This window comes from Hyperolius riggenbachi, chromosome 12, assembly GCF_040937935.1.
Source record: "Hyperolius riggenbachi isolate aHypRig1 chromosome 12, aHypRig1.pri, whole genome shotgun sequence".
Lineage (NCBI taxonomy): Eukaryota > Metazoa > Chordata > Amphibia > Anura > Hyperoliidae > Hyperolius > Hyperolius riggenbachi.
This window is the reverse complement of record NC_090657.1, coordinates 180,016,765-180,037,685: the sequence shown is the minus strand read 5'-3', so window position 1 is coordinate 180,037,685 and position 20,921 is coordinate 180,016,765. Positions and strand designations below refer to the sequence as shown.

Sequence of the window (20,921 nt, the reverse complement as noted above, 5' to 3'; positions counted from 1 at the left end):
AAAAGTATTAGAGATACAGGATCAGGAGGACTGCCAAGCAACTGGTATTGCTTAAAAAGGAAACATGGCAGCCTCTACATCCCTCTCACCTCAGGTTCCCTTTAAAAAGAAACCCCGGGTGAGAGTGATATAGATGCTGCCATTTTGATTTTCTGCTTCACCCACCTAAAAAAAATAAAATTAATTAAAAACCTCACATGTACATCTACCAGATCCATTTAATAACAGCTAGCAATGCTGTACTCTGCCTTTGTCCCATGGTACTGTCATCTGTATAGAAGTCACAAGTCCCCCTAGCTCAGATAGGATAACTACTGTATATGGAGAATAACGAGAAGGAAAACACGTTTTTACCATAAGCTATACCAGGCTGTACTTCCACTTTGAACAGTCCACTCTTACCTGTCACAGAACTTGCAGAGGATTCTATAGCAGAGAAGCCTCTTGCGACAACTTGAACAAGTCTGCAAACAGATTAAAATTAGATCAGGCTTCCATCACCATATAGCTCTACAGCAGCTTTCTGCAGAACTTCACTATACATATACATATATAGATCCAAAACCAATCAAGGAAAACCAGCATCATAGGTGCAAAAGGGGTCTGGGGAAGTTTGTTAATGATCACTACTATTCAAGGCATCTATTGAAGTGAATATCAGCACAGGACCGATAATGAGCCAATACTGTGGTTGGAGGAGGCCGCACCCCCTATCGTTACGCCACTGGTTTTTAGTCTGATTGTTTGGTGTAATGTTTTAGACCTGGTCTAACATTCCGTAATACACGATTCAGAAAGGCAAACGAGTAACCACGGCCATTTTTTCTGACAGATTAGACCAGCTGATTTCTTGTCGGTAAAGTAATTGTCAGGTATTTTAGATGCGAGGATGGAACCTTTTGAATTATGCAGGAGTTTAATTGTATCCAGGTGAGAGCTCAAAGGAGAAGGATGTCAGTCATAGCTACTAGTCTGAATTGCATCTTTTGATCATTTCCCCTGCTTTACCCACCTAATTACCAAATGGTTTAAACCAGTGAATTCCCCTTTGATGCAACTGCCCAAAGCATCAGTAGACTAAAAACCATCAGTAGACTAGTCTAAACTGCTTAGTGAATTGAGGCCATTATTGTATGCCACCTTTAGGGCTTGTTCACACTTGAACGGGAATTGCGCGATTCCCGCTCACTGCTAGCAGTTTTTAAAATCCGCTAGCCCATGTAACACTATGGCAGTGTTCTCGCGTCATTGTGGTTAGCGTTAACTGCAAACGTGTTACATGCAGCGGATTGCCGGCGATTCAGGAGCGATCGCGATAAGCATGTATAGAACAGCTAATCACGATCGCTCCAAAAACACTACTTCATCCAGTGATTTTTAGAAAAGAAAAAAAAATTACTCCCACAAAATGCTAGCGGTAATCTAGAGTTTTGCGATGCTAGGTGTGAACAGGGCCTGAGTCATGTACAGAAGGCATTTCGTCACATGTACTGTACAACCACCTTGGGTAGGATAGCCCAATAGTTGCAGGTTATACAATGCAGAGTGGTAAAATTATAGATTAGTGTGACCAACAACAAATGTTTTGCGGCCAGCCAACCCTCATGACTGGGACATAAGGAGCTTGTCTCAACCATGAACATGGAGTTAGAAAAGATTGAATCCAAACCGTTGAAAATAGATCCAGTAGTGCATGAACTCCAGTCCTCAAGGGTCCTCCAATTAAGAGTAGATGTGCCAAGAATGCGCAAGGGACTGCATCAGGAAAGGTGTGGTGGTTCATCATGTAGAACACATTTCTCAATCCATCCTAAACTCTGGCATGGATAAGGCCCTTGAAGACTTGAGTTAAGCATCCCTGCACGAGTGTCACTTTTCAGACCAAGTTACATCCCCAGCATAATGATCAACATATGAAGTCTAAAGAACCTTATTAATGGTCATTCTTTTACCCTCACTGTTCCTGCCTCTCAACTTCTGCACATTTGCTTATACAACTTGCCCGCTCTAACCCTTGGTGACTTGTATCGCAATGGGAAATACTAGCAATCCCCACTTAGTCCAGCTGCTTATTCATTTTCATGCCGACCAAAGCCCCTCACATATGCTTTGTCTTCTCTAAATGTTTCACTTTCACCCACCTCAGCAACTTACAATTTCTCCTCAGAAGGCAACCTTCTTACCATCGACCCATTTGTCACTAGATGTGGTGCGGACCAAGTACTTTCTACATCATCAGGTCAAATAAAAAACACATTAACTGTAAAAAAAAAAATCAATGAAAAGAACTTGCTGTAAGTCCACTACAGCTCACTGTTTGAAGTATGTTGTCCTTTTACAAGCCACCCTTGTAACATACCCAAAACAGCGGGCTCTAGCTGCCTTACAGCATGTGCTTAGTTGATTTTTGCAATAAAAGTATGCATTTTTTTGGATGTGGTGCAGACCAAATACTTTCTACAATCTGTCCTGGCACCGTTATGAAAATGGTGTGTGATTACCTACTCCATGTACTGACTGAGTGCTCTTCCAACCCCTAGTGCTTCCATTGACCTGAGGATGAGCAGAATGTAGAGAGAGAGAGAGAGAGAGAGAGAGAGAGAGACCTCCACAATCTAAAACACGCCCTGGTATCCCTCACCTCTTCTGACATACGGTAGTTTCGCTCCAACATAAATACATTAATTGTCGGCTCTGATCCACACAAGATATTCCGCTCCACCCTCACCAAGCCCCAGCAGATATGGCACAACAATATGACACAGAGCCTGCTGCTTGTGTCCCTGAATGCAAGTGGAGGAACTATGGCTTCAGTTGCCACCTCCTTGGTTACAAAAATAAGCTACAGAATATAAACAATGAATCTTGTTGCCAAGAATAAGTCTCTGCATCTCCTCATAAAACGGACCAACACATTTGACTCCTTCCTAATTCCTTAGAATTTGTGCGTCCAGATCTAGATTGAAGACTAAGGTGACCTCTTCAGAGACGAGAAGCCACAAGGTTAATGCCTCCTAGATATTTCTTCTGCTTTTGATACTGTAAAAACATTGGAGACGCTGCCCTGTCTTGGTGGTGGTGTTAGCAGGACCCTGTGGGGGTCTTAGCAGGACCCTGATGGCTTGTAGGGTCTTAGCAAGAGCAATTCAATTTGGAACTGCCACCCACCTCCCCCAGCTTTGCAGCCCTCATTTGGTTTACCTTCAGTCCAGGAAATTCTCTACTTGACGAGAAGACTGACATCTCGGTTTTTACCATCATGCGACGAACGGGTGCCAACTCCAAGATTGTTGGAGGAAGATGTATGCTTTGGTACTCCCAGCCCTGGGAAAAAATAAAAATAAAATAAAGTCGTAGTCTAGGGGTTACCAGTTAGAATTGGGGAAAACTCTCCATTGAGACACAGGCGCTTGGCTTGTTACCAAGCTCGTTTCAGTTGCTCCTTGATTTTGTCTGATGAAGACGGTTATACCTAGAAAACGTGTTGAACATACGAGTCGAGCAAAAAAAAAAAAAAAATAAAAAAAAAAAAAGGGTTCAATACTGAAAGCTTTGTGACGAGTTCCAGGGACCTGCACAGATGTGAATCCCACAACCTGCACAAATGACATAACCCACTTTCCAGAAATCATTGCCCATATACATTTAGTCATAAACAAAAGTCAGCAACACAGCGGACTACACCAGAACATGCAAGTATTTGCTTGGCAGTGGACAGCAGTGGGTGAAGTGGATGGGGCGGACGCAGCGACCAGCCTAGTGAGAATGGACACCGTTCTCACAGGCTTTCATTGCGGCTGTGTACCAGATGCATGAAAATGCATCACTTTGGAAGAGAAAAGAAGTATACTAATCTTCATATGTTCAAGTTAAACAAGGAAAAAATTAAAAAGAATTGGAAACATTTTTGTCCTACACACTCACATATCCCAGCTGGTCCAAGGCAAGGAAGTTTCAGCCTGGAGCCCTCATCCCACCCCCCCCCCCCCCCCGATCCCCTCTCCTCCTCCTCCCCCCCTCCCGAATTTGGGCTCACATACACATGTACTCCAGAAGTGCTCACAATCTATTTCCTACCATAAAGTCATGCAAAATTTCTAGAGTACAGTCTAATAGCGATATGTCCACATGCGGCGCGCGCAGCAGCAAAAGTAAATGGGTGTCACCACACACTGGAACATCGGCGTGGTCATGATGAGTCATGGGCAGACCAAAAAAAAAAAAAAAAAAAAAAAAAAAAAAACACAAAACAAGTATTTTGTAATGTTATTCACAGAGATTAGGTCTGACCAGATACATTTTAGATAAAATAATGTAGTTACATGTCTCATGATAATTCATCAAGTAGTCAAATGGCAGCAGATACCCCCACAAAAGGCAATCTGGCTGGCGGCAATCTGGCTGGCGGCAGATAACCCCACAAAGGCGGGTCCCAGTTAGTGGGGGCCCCCAGAGCTGAGGAGGGGGCACAGCGCAGGAAGGGGGGGAAATTGTGCACAGAGCGGCGGGGGGGGGACAGAAACCAGCCCAGCGGCACGCAGTGCTATCGCTCCTCAGAGCATGCCGATTCCTCGCTGCTGCCGCTGGCTGTCTGCAATTTTGGAGGGGGGGGGGGGGGGGGAAGGCTTCCTTCAACTCTAGATATCAAGTAGAGGAAATTTCTAGATCAATTGGTACATAAAAGAAAGCCGGTGATCTGGCTCCCTACGCCAAACACAAAAACCAGGTTGACCTACTCCCTCTGAGCTATTTGAGTGGACAAGGTGTCAGCTTCCTTGACCTCAAAAATCAAACCAGAGTGCCAGATTGGTGTGTGAAGAATTCAGGAAACAAAAAGGCTGTCAACTCTTGCAGGGGTAGGGAGCCTATGGCTCGGGTGCCAGATGTGGCTCTCTTGATGGCTACATCTGGCTCACATACAAATCAGTAGGGGTTGATTCACTAAGCTACACTGCTCAAGCAGCGCAGCTTAGTGTGGCAGTGCAAGTAACATTTTCAAAGTAGGCACGCTACTGCTGTAGTATGCACCACTAACTTACTCGCACTCCCCACAAAACTAACGGCTGCTCCAGTTGTCCCACCCTGGACCCCGTCAGGTCCAGTGACTTAAGGACGAGACCGCTGCACTTTGGCACAGTGGGCTGTCTGTCAAGTGACAGGCAGCCTATTGGGCCAATCAAAGTGTGGGGGATCTCGTCCTACAAAGTGAATCAACCCCCACGTCAGCTAGCTAATTGTACAAGGTGATAGTCGGCATTTCTCCTGTCTCACTCTTGGAACCCAAGAGAAGCTGAAGACGTATCTGACACTTCTGCTGCCCGGCGGATCAACTGTATACACATCACCATGGCAACAACAGGGACGTGAGCCCCACTATCCCAGGTTGAAATATATTGTATGGCTCACGGAATTACATTTTAAAATGTGGCGTTTATGGCTCTCAGACAAAAAGGTTCCTGATCCCTGCTCTATTTAGTGTAGGGCGAATACCTAGATGTTCGGGTTCGCGAACATCGCCGCGATGTTCGGGTGTTCGACCCGAACTCCAAACATAATGGAAGTCAATGGGGACCCGAACTTTCGTGCTTTGTAAAGCTTCCTTACATGCTACATACCCCAAATTTGCAGGGTATGTGCACCTTGGGAGTGGGTACAAGAGGAAAAAAATGTTAGCAAAAAGAGCTTATAGTTTGAGAAAATCGATTTTAAAGTTTCAAAGGGAAAACTGCCTTTTAAATGCGGGAAATGTCTGTTTTCTTTGCACAGGTAACATGCTTTTTGTCGGCATGCAGTCATAAATGTAATACATATAAAAGGTTCCAGGAAAAGGGACCGGTAACGCTAACCCAGCAGCAGCACACGTGATGGAACAGGAGGAGGGCGGCGCAGGAGGAGAAGGCCACGCTTTGAGACACAACAACCCAGGCCTTGCATGAGGACAAGAAGCGTGCGGATAGCAATTTGCATTTTGTCGCCATGCAGTCATAAATGTAACACAGATGAGAGGTTCAATAAACAGGGACCAGAAACGCTAACCCATCACAGATGTTCATTGTTTATGTTACTTGGTTGGCGTCCGGGAGTGTTGCATATAGTCGTTTCCAATCCAGGATTGATTCATTTTAATTTGAGTCAGACGGTCTGCATTTTCTGTGGAGAGGCGGATACGCCGATCTGTGACGATGCCTCTGGCAGCACTGAAACAGCGTTCCGACATAACGCTGGCTGCCGGGCAAGCCAGCACCTCTATTGCATACATTGCCAGTTTGTGCCAGGTGTCTAGCTTCGATACCAAATAGTTGAAGGGTGCAGATTGATTGTTCAACACAGCTATGCCATCTGACATGTAGTCCTTGACCATCTTCTCCAGGCGATCGGTGTTGGAGGTGGATCTGCACGCTTGCTGTTCTGTGTGCTGCTGCATGGGTGTCAGAAAATTTTCCCACTCCAAGGACACTGCCGATACCATTCCCTTTTGGGCACTAGCTGCGGCTTGTGTTTGCTGCCCTCCTGGTCGTCCTGGGTTTGCGGAAGTCAGTCTGTCGGCGTACAACTGGCTAGAGGAGGGGGAGGATGTCAATCTCCTCTCTAAAGTCTCCACAAGGGCCTGCTGGTATTCTTCCATTTTGACCTGTCTGACTTTCTTCAAGCAGTTTTGGAACATTGTGTTTGTACCGTGGATCCAGAAGGGTATAAACCCAGTAATTGGTGTTGTCCAGAATGCGCACAATGCGTGGGTCGCGTTCAATGCAGTCCTAGGCCGAAGAGGTCATAGCCTAGGGTCACAAAAACCTGTTTATTTGGGCTATTTCAATGGTAGTGATGCAGACGTACATAAATCTCAGCCATGGCCGTTAGCAACGTCTGAATTTCACGAAATGTCTCATGCAGGTAGAAGACATATTGTTAGACTTGGATTCCAAAGATGGGGTCCCTACATCTCTGCAAACCAGAGTTACAGGGCTCCAAAATTGGTAAAATCCCCCATAGGCTTTTATTGGGCCTACTATTTACCGTTCCAAAATCTCACACCATTTCAAAGGGCAATGGCTCAGCAGTGGCAAAACTCACCAGTCATGATCCCCCTAAGAGTCCCTACAATGCTAGAAAATTTGGTACTGCTGAGCCATTGCCCTTTGAAAAGATGTGAGATTTTGGAAAGTGAAATAGGGAGGCAATGAAAGCCTATGGGGGATTTTACCAATTTTGGACCCCTGTAACTCTGGTTTGCAGAGATGTAGGGACCCCATCTTTGGAATCCAAGTCTAACAATATGTCTACCTGCATGAGACATTTCGTGAAATTCAGACGTTGCTAACGGCCATGGCTGAGATTCATATACGTCACCATCACTACCATTGAAATAGCCCAAATAAACAGGTTTTTGTGACCCTAGGCTATGACCTCTTCGGCCTAGGACTGCATTGAACGCGACCCACGCATTGTGCGCATTCTGGACAACACCAATTACTGGGTTTATACCCTTCTGGATCCACGGTACAAACACAATGTTCCAAAACTGCTTGAAGAAAGTCAGACAGGTCAAAATGGAAGAATACCAGCAGGCCCTTGTGGAGACTTTAGAGAGGAGATTGACATCCTCCCCCTCCTCTAGCCAGTTGTACGCCGACAGACTGACTTCCGCAAACCCAGGACGACCAGGAGGGCAGCAAACACCACAAGCCGCAGCTAGTGCCCAAAAGGGAATGGTATAGGCAGTATCCTTGGAGTGGGAAAATTTTCTGACACCCATGCAGCAGCACACAGAACAGCAAGCGTGCAGATCCACCTCCAACACCGATCGCCTGGAGAAGATGGTCAAGGACTACATGTCAGATGGCATAGCTGTGTTGAACAATCCATCTGCACCCTTCAACTATTGGGTATCGAAGCTAGACACCTGGCACAAACTGGCAATGTACGCAATAGAGGTGCTGGCTTGCCCGGCAGCCAGCGTTATGTCGGAATGCTGTTTCAGTGCTGCCGGAGGCATCGTCACAGATCGGCGTATCCGCCTCTCCACAGAAAATGCAGACCGTCTGACTCATATTAAAATGAATCAATCCTGGATTGGAAACGACTACGCAACACTCCCGGACCCCAACCAAGTAACGAACAACGAACATCTGTGATGGGTTAGCGTTTCCGGTCCCTGTTATGTGGCTGGATGGTGTACTGGTTAAGGGCTCTGCCTCTGACATGGGAGACCTGGGTTCGAATCTCGGCTCTGCCTGTTCAGTAAGCCAGTAATTCAGTAAGGAGTTCATTGGGCAAGACTCCCTAACACTGCTACTGCCTACTGAGTGCGCTCTAGTGGCTGACTCGCAAGCGCTTTGAGTCCGACAGGAGAAAGGCGCTATACAAATACTGCCATTAATTATTATTATTATTATTATTAAACCTCTCTCATCTGTATTACATTTATGACTGCATGGCGACAAAATGCAAATGGCTATCGCACGCTTCTTGTCCTCATGCAAGGCCTGGGTTGTTGTGTCTCAAAGCGTGGCCTTCTCTTCCTGCGCCACCCTCCTCCTGTTCCATCACGTGTGCTGCTGCTGGGTTAGCGTTACCGGTCCCTTTTCCTGGAACCTCTTATATGTATTACATTTATGACTGCATGCCGACAAAAAGCATGTTACCTGTGCAAAGAAAACAGACATTTTCCACATTTAAAAGACAGTTTTCCCTTTGAAACTTTAAAATCGATTTTCTCAAAAACTATAAACTTTTTGCAAAAAAAATTTTCCTCTTGTACCCACTCCCAATGTGCACATACCCTGTAAATTTGGGGTATGTAGCATGTAAGGAGGCTTTACAAAGCACGAAAGTTCGGGTCCCCATTGACTTCCATTATGTTCGGAGTTCGGCTCGAACACCCGAACATCGCGGCCATGTTCGGACCGAACCCGAACATCTAGATGTTCGCCCAACACTACACGTGACCCGTTCGGCCAATCACAGCGCTAGCCGAACGTTCGGGTAACGTTCGGCCATGCGCTCTTAGTTTGGCCATATGGCCGAACAGTTTGGCCGAACACCATCAGGTGTTCGGCCGAACTCTAACATCACCCGAACAGGGTGATGTTCTGCAGAACCCGAACAGTGGCGAACACTGTTCGCCCAACACTAGCTCTATTGCATAAAAACAACTTCCACCCGGAACAAGTGAAAATGTCACTGAAGAATTGTTACGTCTCAGACGCAAGTACTGGAAGACAAAGTGCAGTCACGGGAACTCACTGCTCGTCTGGAGGCAAGAAACTATGACAGGACACTACTAGAGGCAGCAAAAGATAGAGCTAGAAATAGGGATGGGTCCTCGCTCTTTGTTAGGACCCCGAAAAGGAACAAAGACATGTTAATTACATTCACATTTGATTACACGCCAATGTCTAGAAGAATTGGGCAAATTGTGAGGAAAAGTTGGTCAGTGATAACTAGGGACCCTACTTTACAAAAGGCCTTCCCAAATCCCACATGCATAGCCTTTAGAAAACCCACAATGGGTGATATTCTAATTAAAAGAAAATATTGGTATCTCACCCCTGAATTGGTTGTCTGCTAGATGCCCGAAAGGGAATCACTGTTGTGGACATTGTACCCTCACTGCTATAGGGGCAAAACTTGCAAATTACCAACTGGGGGCACTGCAGTGGAAAGTGAGGGCCTTCATCACTTGCCAAACCAAATTTGTATCTTAGACCTTGTTTTGCCCAGGTACGTAGACAAAAACAAGACCTTTGAAGGAGAGAATAAATGATCTGACAAGATGAGCTGCATGCAGTTGTTTCTGGTGTGATTCAGACACTACTGCAGCCAAATAGACCAGCAGGGCTGCCAGGCAACTGGTATTGTTTAAAAGGAAATTTTATGTCCTTAAAAAATACATGTAAACACATACTAAGAAGAATGACGGGTAAGCAGGCAGGTCTGTTCTGTCAGATTTCTACTACCTACTATAAAAAAGTGACAGCAGCATGGGAGAAAAGTAATTTATGGCTCATTTTACTCTAGGGAAAATAAAAACACAAAAAAAACAAAAAACAAACAAACACATTTGTCTAGGTTTACATGCATTTTAAAATTTTACAATTTTTCGTGACTGTGGTCTTTTAAAGAGGAACTCCAGTGAAAATAATGTAATAAAAAAGTGGTTCATTTTTACAATAATTATGTATAAATGATTTAGTGTTTGCCCATTGTAAAATCTTTTAAATCCCTGATTTACATTCTGACATTTATTACATGGTGACATTTTTACTGTTGGCAGGTGAAGTAGCTGCTGCACGCTTTTTTGGCAGTTGGAAACAGCTGTAAACAGCTATTTCCCACAATAGGAAAAAACCACGAGGAATACTACACTCCAGCAGTAGACAGAGCAGGACCTAGGCAGCCTAGGCCAATAAACAGATGAGAAAAAGATGTGGGTCCGCTTCAATGTCTCCAAGAATTTATTAGGGACTTAGATTTTATATGTCCTGTTGCTGTTTTGGGATAAGTCCCTAATAAATTCCTGGAGACATTGAAGCGGACCCACATCTTTTTCTCATCTATTTCCCACAATGCAACAAAGGTTCACAGACAGGAAACTGCCAGGAGTACCATGGTCCTCAGGGTTTCTTGTGGGAGGAGTTTCACCACAATATCAGTCATACAGCGCCCCCTGATGGTCTGTGAAAAGGAATAGATTTCTTGTGTAATATGGGGCATCGGCTACTGATTGGGATAAAGTTCAACTCTTGCTCGGAGTTTCTCTTTAAGGGCCCTTTTCCAAGAGCAGTTGACAGGCCGTGAAAAGCCCCTCAAAGTCACAACTGCTAGCTGCTGCCTGGCAACTGCTTCATGCTCACTGCTTCCTGGTAACTGCCTGCTGAGCACTCCGTTCAACTGCCCGGGGAAATGAGCCCCGTTTGAATGCTGTTGTACTACCACACAAAAAATAAAGTTAGCAGATTATATGCTGTAAATCTTTTAGAGCAAAGAAGAAATGCTTAGTTTCATACAGCTTTAAAGTGAACCAGAGACGAAGCACCCTCATGTATTTTACCATATATATCAGCGGGAACATTAGAGAAAACACCTACCTTGCCTTCTGTTTCATTATTTACTGCACAGCCTGCTCATCAGCCTTGATAAAATCCCCCACTGAGCATTCAGTCTGGTTTTGTTCAGGAATCATTATAGCGGAGTCTGTGTTCTCTGATGTCTTTTCAAGCCCAAGCCTGCCCCCTTGTGGCTCTGCTCAGGAATCATAGCTGAGTCATTATAGCAAAGCCAGACTGAATGCTCAGTCGGGGATTTTATCTGGGCTGATAAGAAGCAATCTGAACAGTAAATAATGAAACAGAGCAGGGTAGGCGTTTTCTCTAATGTTCCCACTGATCTATATGGTAAAATACATGAGGATGCTTCATCTCTGTTCACTTTAATTGAGCACTTTTCGGGATACATTATTTTTGTTTTCCAACACAAAGTACAGAATGGTCTAACAAGGCATTAAGGAATGAAGGCTTACATGATCATAAGAGTGACCTTGGAATGAGCCATCATAGGAACTGGACCGCTTGTGACCAGACTGCAGCATCTTATCACAGGACTCTACAGAGGACTGTAACTTGTCCTGGGACGTGCGACAGTTGATTCTTATATCCACTTGGGAGGAAGTCCACGCGGGATGGAAGACTAGATCTTAGATGGAAGAAGAAAATAGAGAGTGAGGGAAGTAGAAGCAATATTGGCTCTCAGCCAATCACAGTGCTACTGGTCATCTCCTTTATGAGCACCTGGTACTTTGAAAGGTAAAGTCAATGGAGCATAGCGTGCGCAGTGAGATTTTGGAACTGGCCCTTCTGGGTCTGGAGGTGGTCAGTACAGACTAGCTACCTGTGCTGCTGGAGGTCAGGTCAGAGAACCGCTGTTCAGACGAGGACTCGTAGCTGAATTCTGTGTTCCAAATGATCTTCTCCTGCAAAAGCAGACACAAAAGTGTACACAGCATAGACTCACAGCGAAATGCAAATTACTGCAGTTTACACGAAATGGTTACAATTTGCATTTGAAACACAAAAACAAAAAAATTACATTACTTTAACATATTACAGTCCCAAACCGGCTACTGACCACCCCCCCCCCCCTCCCCTTTATTTATGCCCCATCCAACCCCTAAAAATAGAAATAAAGCATGCTCGTTAAGCCCAGGATAGGTCTGACCTGTAACAGCTCAGGTTGTACCAGGCCAACACACTATCAGGCTGCAGGGGTGTATTGGGGCTCCTATCATATTTCTGCCTATCCATGTTCAATATATATGCCATTACCATGGGTGGGGGGGGAGCATTTGCCTTTACCTCATTAGTATGGCTACAAACCAGTCACTTGCACCAACCGTGTGAACAAACTTTAAGACTGTGCACATTGTAGCTAGATTGCCACAAAATGTTGAGATTGGGGGGGGGGGGGGGGGTGTCAGGTAATTCTGAGGACAGTCAGTGGCATGGCTGTGCTGCATCAGATGTCAGTGCTGTATAAATACATATTAAAAATTACTTCAGTCTGGTTGTCTGGAAAGTCAATGGGAGGCAAGCATCGCCACTTAGACTCCAACCGGAAGGCGTAGTAAGAGTAGTTGTGGGCGGAGGAGCACAGATTGGTGGCCATCTTCAAGTCTTCATCTGGTAAGAGAATAAGTCAGAGTTTACAATGGTTTTATTGGCTTAACATTTCACTCATCAGCTGAAAGTTGAACGCCGGGCATACATCAGCCTGTAGGCCAGGCCTGTCTCGAGCAGGTTTTTGTCAATCCAGTTCTGCCATCCAAGTAGCCTAACCAAACTGCTCAACACAGAAAGCCCCAGTTCCACCAACCCTCACCTACCTGCAGGAGACCTTTGAACGGCATCTTTTGCCAGCGCATGCGCAGCTTTTTCCAGCAGTGCCACTCTGCACACATGCCACCATCGCGAAGACAGGAGCCCAGGCAGAGCAAGTTTAAGTGCCCATTCACACTAGAGCATTTTGCCGGCGATTTTGGCAAAAAGCTCAAGCGCTAGCGCTTTTTAAAGCGCTAGTGCAATGATACCCTGTGGGCCTGTTCTCACTTGGGCGATTTGCGTTTATCTATGGCGATTAATGCAAATATGTAGCCTGCACCATTTTCAGGAGATTTCCCGGCGATCACATTTCAGTGCTATAGAAGCGCTAAACGCGATCGCGGAAAAAAGAAAGAAAAACGCTGCAGTGTCCAGTGATTTTTCCGCGTTAAATCACAGGGAAGAAAAAAAAACTCCCGAAAAACGCAGACGTTATCGCCAACATTTTGCGCTTTTAAGTGTGAATGGGCCCCAACTCTCCCTCAGCCACCTCGGGTGCATTAATTATCCGGATGAATTCCAAATGAAACCCATTAGGAATTCATCCGGAGCCCATTCCTGCTAAACATTTTCCGCATGCGAGTAGATGGCCGTAAAAAAGTGCAGAAACATGCGCAAACAATGTAAACCAGTCAAACATGCAGAAAACATGCGGAAAAAATGAGGGGGGGAGAGAAACACACGCTAAGGCATAAATGTGCCATTTTTATTGTGGATTTCTTTTTGCCAAAAAAAAAAAAAAAAAAAAAAAAAGATGTTCCAGACATTTTTCACATTACCACCACACTTTCCGCATGCGTAATAAAATAAAAAAAATAAAAAAAAAAAAACACTGTGAATGTCAACATTGTCTATTTCCGTGTAAAATTTTCCGACTTGTTTATCGCATGCGGTAACTGAATGCGAATAGAGCCCATTGTCAGAAACATCTGATCTGATGCATACTTGTTCAGGGGCTACGGTTAAAATATTAGAGGCAGTGGATCAACAGGATAGCCAGGAAACTGGTATTGCTTAAAATGAATATGCATCCACCATTTCCCTCTCACTTCAGTAGTAGTTAAGGGTTCAGGATTGTATAACTGGAAGAAAAAAAAAAAAAAAAAAAAAAAAAAAAAGTGTGGCAGACTAAACTCTACAATAATGAATGCATCAAGCAGCTCACCTTGGGAGAAGCCTTTTCTGCTATCAGCTGTTGACTTGAGGGTCTTGGAAGATTTGATCTCAGACATCAGGAGCTCATGTAGGCTTGGCTCCTCCTGGGGTCTCTCCCGCAGCTTGCGCTCCGACGCCTAGAGAAAGAGCAGCTTTGTGTAAATGTATGCCTCTCTGGGCCACAGCTTGCCACTATTCAGTTTTATGACTCAAAGGGCAGCCAGAAAGACGCCAACAGGTGAAAGTCCATATACACCTGCAACTTGGGGCAACCGAAATGGCCACTTTAGGATTTCGGCCATCTTTTCCAGGTGTGTACGCAAGGGCATAATAGCCCCTGCGACTCCTGCAGTCACAAGTGGGCCCAGTCCTTAGGTGCAGATTAGTGTGACAGCAGAGCTTAACACTGTACTTTATTTTTTAGCAGTGGGACAGGTCCACTCTTTAGTGCAGCCGCTGCCCAGCCAATCACAGCAGTTTAGACTAAAGAGGATTTGTTCCACCACCAGAACATGGTACAATTTTGCAGGGGGGCCTGGGATCAGGGCCGGGGCAAGGCAGAGGCGAGAGAGGCGCCAGCACCCCCTCCTACACTGCGCCCCATCATTCCCCTATTGTGTGAAGCAAAGAGAAAGAAAAGGGGATACATGGCATTGACTGCAAGCCAGATAAGAGATTAAGGGGTTGGGGCCCTGGGGTGCCTCTTAGTCTTAAGCTCAACACACACCATACAATTAGTGTTGGGCGAACAGTGTTCGCCACTGTTCGGGTTCTGCAGAACATCACCCTGTTCGGGTGATGTTCGAGTTCGGCCGAACACCTGACGGTGCTCGGCCAAACCGTTCGGCCACATGGCCAAACTAAGAGCGCATGGCCGAACGTTCCGCGAACGTTCAACTAGCGCTGTGATTGGCCGAACGGGTCACGTGGTTCGGGCCCGAACGCGCTCTGATTGGCCGAACGGTCACGTGGTTCGGGTAAATAAATACCCGAACCACGTCATATCTCCGCCATTTGTCTGTGGGTTTAGCTTTGGGTAGGCAGGCAGGGTAGTTCGCTCTCCAGCCACGCTAGCCAGGGTCCCCCCCAGTCATTGTGTGTCGCTGCTGGGAACAGTAGTACACCGCTCGCTCAGTCACACTATATATATAGCATTGTTTACTGCCACTGTGTACCTCACTCAGCCACGCTATATATAGCATTGTGTTTTCTGACACTGTGTACACGGCTTAGCCTGGCTATATAGCATTGTGTGTACTGCCACTGTGCACCTCGCTCAGCCACGCTATATATAGCATTGTGTTTTCTGACACTCTGGACACGGCTTAGCCTGACTATATAGCATTGTGTGTACTGCCACTGTGTTATATAGCATTGTGTTTACTGCCACTGTGCACCTCGCTCAGCCACGCTATATATAGCATTGTGTTTACTGCCCCTCTGTGTTCACCGCTCAGCCAGACTATATACCATTGTTTACTGACACTCTGTGTACACCGCTCAGCCAGACTATATACCATTGTTTACTGACACTGTGTACACCGCTCAGCCAGACTATATAGCATTGTGTGTACTGCCACTGTGTACCTCGCTCAGCCACGCTATATATAGCATTGTTTACTGACACTCTGTGTACACGGCTCAGCCAGACTATATAGCATTGCGTGTACTGCCACTCTGTGTACACCGCTCAGCCAGACTATATAGCATTGTGTTTACTTCCACTCTGTGTCTGCTGGGCCTGGGAACAGTAGTACACCGCTCACCTGCCACTGTATAGCATTGTGCTCTGTGTCGCTGCTGGGAATAGTGGTACACCGCTCACCCGCCACTGTATAGCATTGTGCTCTGTGTCGCTGCTGGGAATAGTGGTACTGTATAGCATTTCTGTACTGCCACTGTACTGCTGCCAGTCAGCGTGTACTGTAAGGATAAGTGAAATGAGGAAGAAATCCGGTGAAAGAGGAAGGGGCAAGGGAAGAGGTGTTTCCCCTGACGGTTCACGTACAGGCCACAGGGGAGCACCCAAGAAAACTCACTCAATACCGCCCATGTTGTCCAGGACAACAACCCTCACAGATCCAAAAGAACAGGACCAGATAATTACTTGGATGACCTCTCAAGCGTCCAGCAGTGGGTTAAGCAGCACCAGCACATCACGCACGAGGTCCGAGTCCTCAGCCAGTTACAAGGAGCCAGTGGGCACAAAGCTGACACAACCGGCAGCGACACCACGCACACAACTGCCAGATAACCAGTCCGATGAATTACCTCAGGACACAATGGGGTATTCGCAGGAGCTATTCCCAGCCCAACAAACTTCCACCTTTCAAAGGTCAATGGAGGAACAGCCAGAAATGTTGTGCCTGGATTCACAACCATTAACTGTGGGAAATGCACCGCGCACTGAAATACAAGGCGAGTCCGAGGAGGACTCGGAAACCCAAATCCCAGAGCAAGTTGGGCAGGAGGGGTTGCAATTGCAGGAGGTCGGCCGACAAGATCTGGAAGACGACGTTGGAGTGAGCTGCGCAGAGATTGTTCTGGGGAGCTCTACTCCACGGCGGCGGCTCCCCACAATGACATATGACGAGTTTGAGGAGATGGAAGAGGAGGGTATGGACAATGTGGACAGAGACCCAGATTTTGTTTGTTAACGAGAACATCGCCGTCGTAGCAGCAGCACAGATGAGTCTGTTGAAGAACCCACTGCTGCACGAGTTCGCCTTGTGCCACAAGGTAGGCGGCGCGCAATTTCAGGCACCACAAGCGTGGAAGTTCAAGTGAGAGGCAAAAGAGGAGCAAACAGAAATCGCCAGCAAGGAGGCAGGTGCTCCAAAGTCTGGGCTTTCTTTGAAGACTGCACTGAGGATGTTACCATGGCGATTTGCAAGGTGTGCAAGACCCGCCTGAGCAGGGGGAAAAGTATTAACAACCTCTCCACCACCAGCATGAGCCGCCACATGCTATCCAAACATCCCACTCTGTGGGCAAACGCGGCAGGACAGGGTACCAGCAACACTGCCTCCCTTGGGTTCACCAGACTCACCACCAGACCCGCCTCAGCAGCAGCAGTAGCCCAGCCATTGCGTGGTTCACAACATTCACAAACATCAGACGACACTGACACTGTCACTTTCCGGAGTAGTGCTCTTGAGGTCTCCCAGTGTTCATCAAACACAACAACCAACAGCCCTTCCGTGTGCAGCGCTACGGTTCAGTTGTCTGTGTCGGAGATGTTTGAGCGCAAGAGGAAATTGCCAGCAAATGACCCCCGGGCCGTGGCAGTAACAGCCAGCATAGCCAAGCTTCTGGCCTGCGAAATGCTGCCATATCGAGTGGTGGAGACAAACAGCTTCAAGGGCATGATGTCAGTGGCCATCCCACGTTACGTGGTTCCCAGCCGCTACCACTTTGCGCGCTCTGCAGTGCCTGAGTTGCATGAGCACGTGGTCAGCAAAATAACCCGAAGCTTGAAGAATGCCGTTGCCTGCAAGGTTCACCTCACCACTGACACTTGGACGAGTGCGTTCGGCCAGGGTCGATACATCTCCCTTACCGCGCACTGGGTGAACCTTGTGGAGCCTGGCAGCGATTCCTCACCTGCTACGGCGCGGGTGTTGCCCACGCCGCAAACAGCTGCACCGCCGTCCCTCCCACTGGATAACAACAGCAGCACCTACCTCTCTGACTCCTTCTCCTCCAACGCATCTCAAAGCTGTACCTCATCCGGAAACGCTAACCCAGCAGCAGTAGGATCATGGAAGCAGTGCAGCACAGCTGTTGGCATGCGTCAGCAAGCGTTGCTGAAGCTGATCTGCCTTGGGGATAAGCAGCACACAGGGGAGGAAATTTGGAAGGGAATAAAGGAACAGACGGATTTGTGGCTGGCACCGCTGGACTTGAAACCGGGCATGGTTGTGTGTGATAATGGGAGTAATCTCATTCGCGCTTTAAGGTTGGCTAAGCTGACACACATCCCTTGCCTGGCGCACGTGATGAACCTAGTAGTTCAGCGGTTCCTGAGGACATACCCAGGCGTAGCCGATCTTCTGTTGAAGGTGCGTCGAGTGGCCAAACATTGTAGAAATTCCAGTACTGCTTCGGGGGCACTCGCAAAGATGCAGGAGCGCTTCAATCTCCCCCACCATCGCTTGCTGTGTGATGTCCCTACGCGCTGGAATTCTACGCTGCACATGCTAGCACGCTTTTGTGAGCAGAAGAGTGCAGTGGTCCAGTACATGACGGCGCAGTACCGAGGCGCATCCGGACAGCTGCCAAGCTTCTGTGGATCCGATTGGGCCAACATGTTGGACCTCTGCCAAGTCCTCCAAAATTTTGAGCAATCCACGTTGCTTGTGAGCAGTGACAACTCTTCAGTCAGCATTACCATACCACTGCTGTGTTTACTGAAGAGGTCAATGTTGAAAATCAAGGAAACAGCTGTCATGATGCAACTGGGGGAATCTGAAGGAGAAAACGATCAGCGTGATGGTACCAACATCAGGCCATCGCCTCAGGGAACGCTGGCCCCAGCAGCTATGACTAAGAAGAGGAGGAGGAACAGCTGGAGTTGGAGCAGGAATTTCATGCCACCACTGACGAGGGCCAGAGCGGTGCACGTTGGACTTCCACAATTCAGCGCGAATGGTCAGCAGAAGCAGACCAGGAGGAAGGTGACGACTATGATGCATCACAACAACTATCACAACGCTCACAAGAGGATGATGAGGATTCTGGTAGGACTCTTGCACACATGGCTCAATTCATGCTAGACTGCATTGAACGCGACCCACGCATTGTGCGCATTCTGGACAACACCAATTACTGGGTTTATACCCTTCTGGATCCACGGTACAAACACAATGTTCCAAAACTGCTTGAAGAAAGAGTCAGACAGGTCAAAATGGAAGAATACCAGCAGGCCCTTGTGGAGACTTTAGAGAGGAGATTGACATCCTCCCCCTCCTCTAGCCAGTTGTACGCCGACAGACTGACTTCCGCAAACCCAGGACGACCAGGAGGGCAGCAAACAACGCAAGCCGCAGCTAGTGCCCAAAAGGGAATGGTATCGGCAGTGTCCTTGGAGTGGGAAAATTTTCTGACACCCATGCAGCAGCCCACTGAACAGGAAGCGTGCAGATCCACCTCCAACACCGATCGCCTGGAGAAGATGGTCAAGGACATGATGTCAGATGACGTAGCTGTGTCGAACAATCCATCTGCACCCTTCAACTATTGGGTATCGAAGCTAGACACCTGGCACGAACTGGCAATGTACGCAATAGAGGTGCTGGCTTGCCCGGCAGCCAGCGTTATGTCGGAACGCTGTTTCAGTGCTGCCGGAGGCATAGTCACAGATCGGCGTATCCGCCTCTCCACAGAAAATGCAGACCGTCTGACTCAAATTAAAATGAATCAATCCTGGATTGGAAACGACTACGCAACACTCCAGGACCCCAACCAAGTAACATGACCAATGAACATCTGGGATGGTGTAGCGTTTCCGGTCCCTGTTTATTGAACCTCTCATCTATTACATTTATGACTGCATGGCGGCAAAAAGCATTGCTGCTATATCCGCACGCTTTTTGTCCTCATGCAAGGCCTGGGTTGTTGTGTCTCAAAAAGCATGGCCTTCTCCTCCTGCGCCTGCTCCTGTTCCATCACGTGTGCTGCTGCTGCTGCTGGGTTAGCGTTGCCGGTCCCTGTTTATGGAACCTCTTATCTTTATTACATTTATGACTGCATGGCGGTACAAAGCATGCTATCCGCACGCTTCTTGTCCTCATGCAAGGCCTGGGTTGTTGTGTCTCACAAAGCGTGGCCTTCTCCTCCTGCGCCTCCTCCTGTTCCATCACGTCTGCTGCTGCTGGGTTAGCGTTGCCGCGTGGTCCCTGTTTATTGAACCACTTATCTTTATTACATTTATGACTGCATGGCGGTACAAAGCATGCTATCCGCACGCTTCTTGCCCTCATGCAAGGCCTGGGTTGTTGTGTCTCACAAAGCATGGCCTTCTCCTCCTGCGCCACCCTCCTCCTGTTCCATCACGTGTGCTGCTGCTGCTGGGTTAGCGTTACCGGTCCCTTTTCCTGGAACCTCTTATATGTATTACATTTATGACTGCATGCCGACAAAAAGCATGTTACCTGTGCAAAGAAAACAGACATTTCCCGCATTTAAAAGACAGTTTTCCCTTTGAAACTTTAAAATCGATTTTCTCAAAAACTATAACCTCTTTTTGCTAAAAAAATGTTCCTCTTGTACCCACTCCCAAGGTGCACATACCCTGTAAATTTGGGGTATGTAGCATGTAAGGAGGCTTTACAAAGCACAAAAGTTCGGGTCCCCATTGACTTCCATTATGTTCGGAGTTCGGGTCGAACACCCGAACATCGCGGCCATGTTCGGCCTGTTCGGCCCGAACCCGCCGAACATCTAGATGTTCGCCCAACACTACATACAATCTTGGTTGTACAGATTTACCAAATCTGTAGTATAAGGGCCAACAGATTGAAAATAACCTGAATGATTGATTGGATAAGCTCGTAAGCCGCATCTACACGAGTAGATGCGGCCGCGATGCTCCTTATCGAGCCGCTAATGCGGCTCGATTGATAAGATCCGACAGGACGGATCTCCGCACCGCCGATTCCCTGCTCGCTCCCCGCGAGGGGACAATGGCAGGGAATCGTGCGGGAGATAAGCGGCGCCGGCGGGCACGAGCGGGGAATAGAATGCAGGGCACGCGGAAGAGGCGATCCGGCGGCTGATCGAGCCGCCGGATCGCTGCAATATGGCATGGTGTAGATGGGGCTTTATACTACATGAAAGGGGCTTTATACTACATGAAAGTGGTAAGATTGAACAACCAAGATTGTATGGTGTGTG

The 20,921-nt window shown here is 47.3% G+C and overlaps 1 protein-coding gene across 1 annotated transcript in view; it reads right to left on the bottom strand.

Annotated features, from left to right (window-relative positions):
- The window catches only part of LOC137541016 (protein spire homolog 1-like), a 75,728-nt gene that overhangs the window by 13,371 nt on the left and 41,436 nt on the right, over positions 1-20,921 (bottom strand). The window contains exons 8-13 of the mRNA XM_068262166.1: positions 14,038-14,164; positions 12,550-12,674; positions 11,887-11,968; positions 11,519-11,691; positions 3,202-3,324; positions 403-464 (exon numbers count right to left, since the gene is read on the bottom strand). Of these exons, the coding sequence (XP_068118267.1) occupies positions 403-464; positions 3,202-3,324; positions 11,519-11,691; positions 11,887-11,968; positions 12,550-12,674; positions 14,038-14,164 (692 nt within the window). The remainder of the gene's footprint in view (positions 1-402; positions 465-3,201; positions 3,325-11,518; positions 11,692-11,886; positions 11,969-12,549; positions 12,675-14,037; positions 14,165-20,921) is intronic.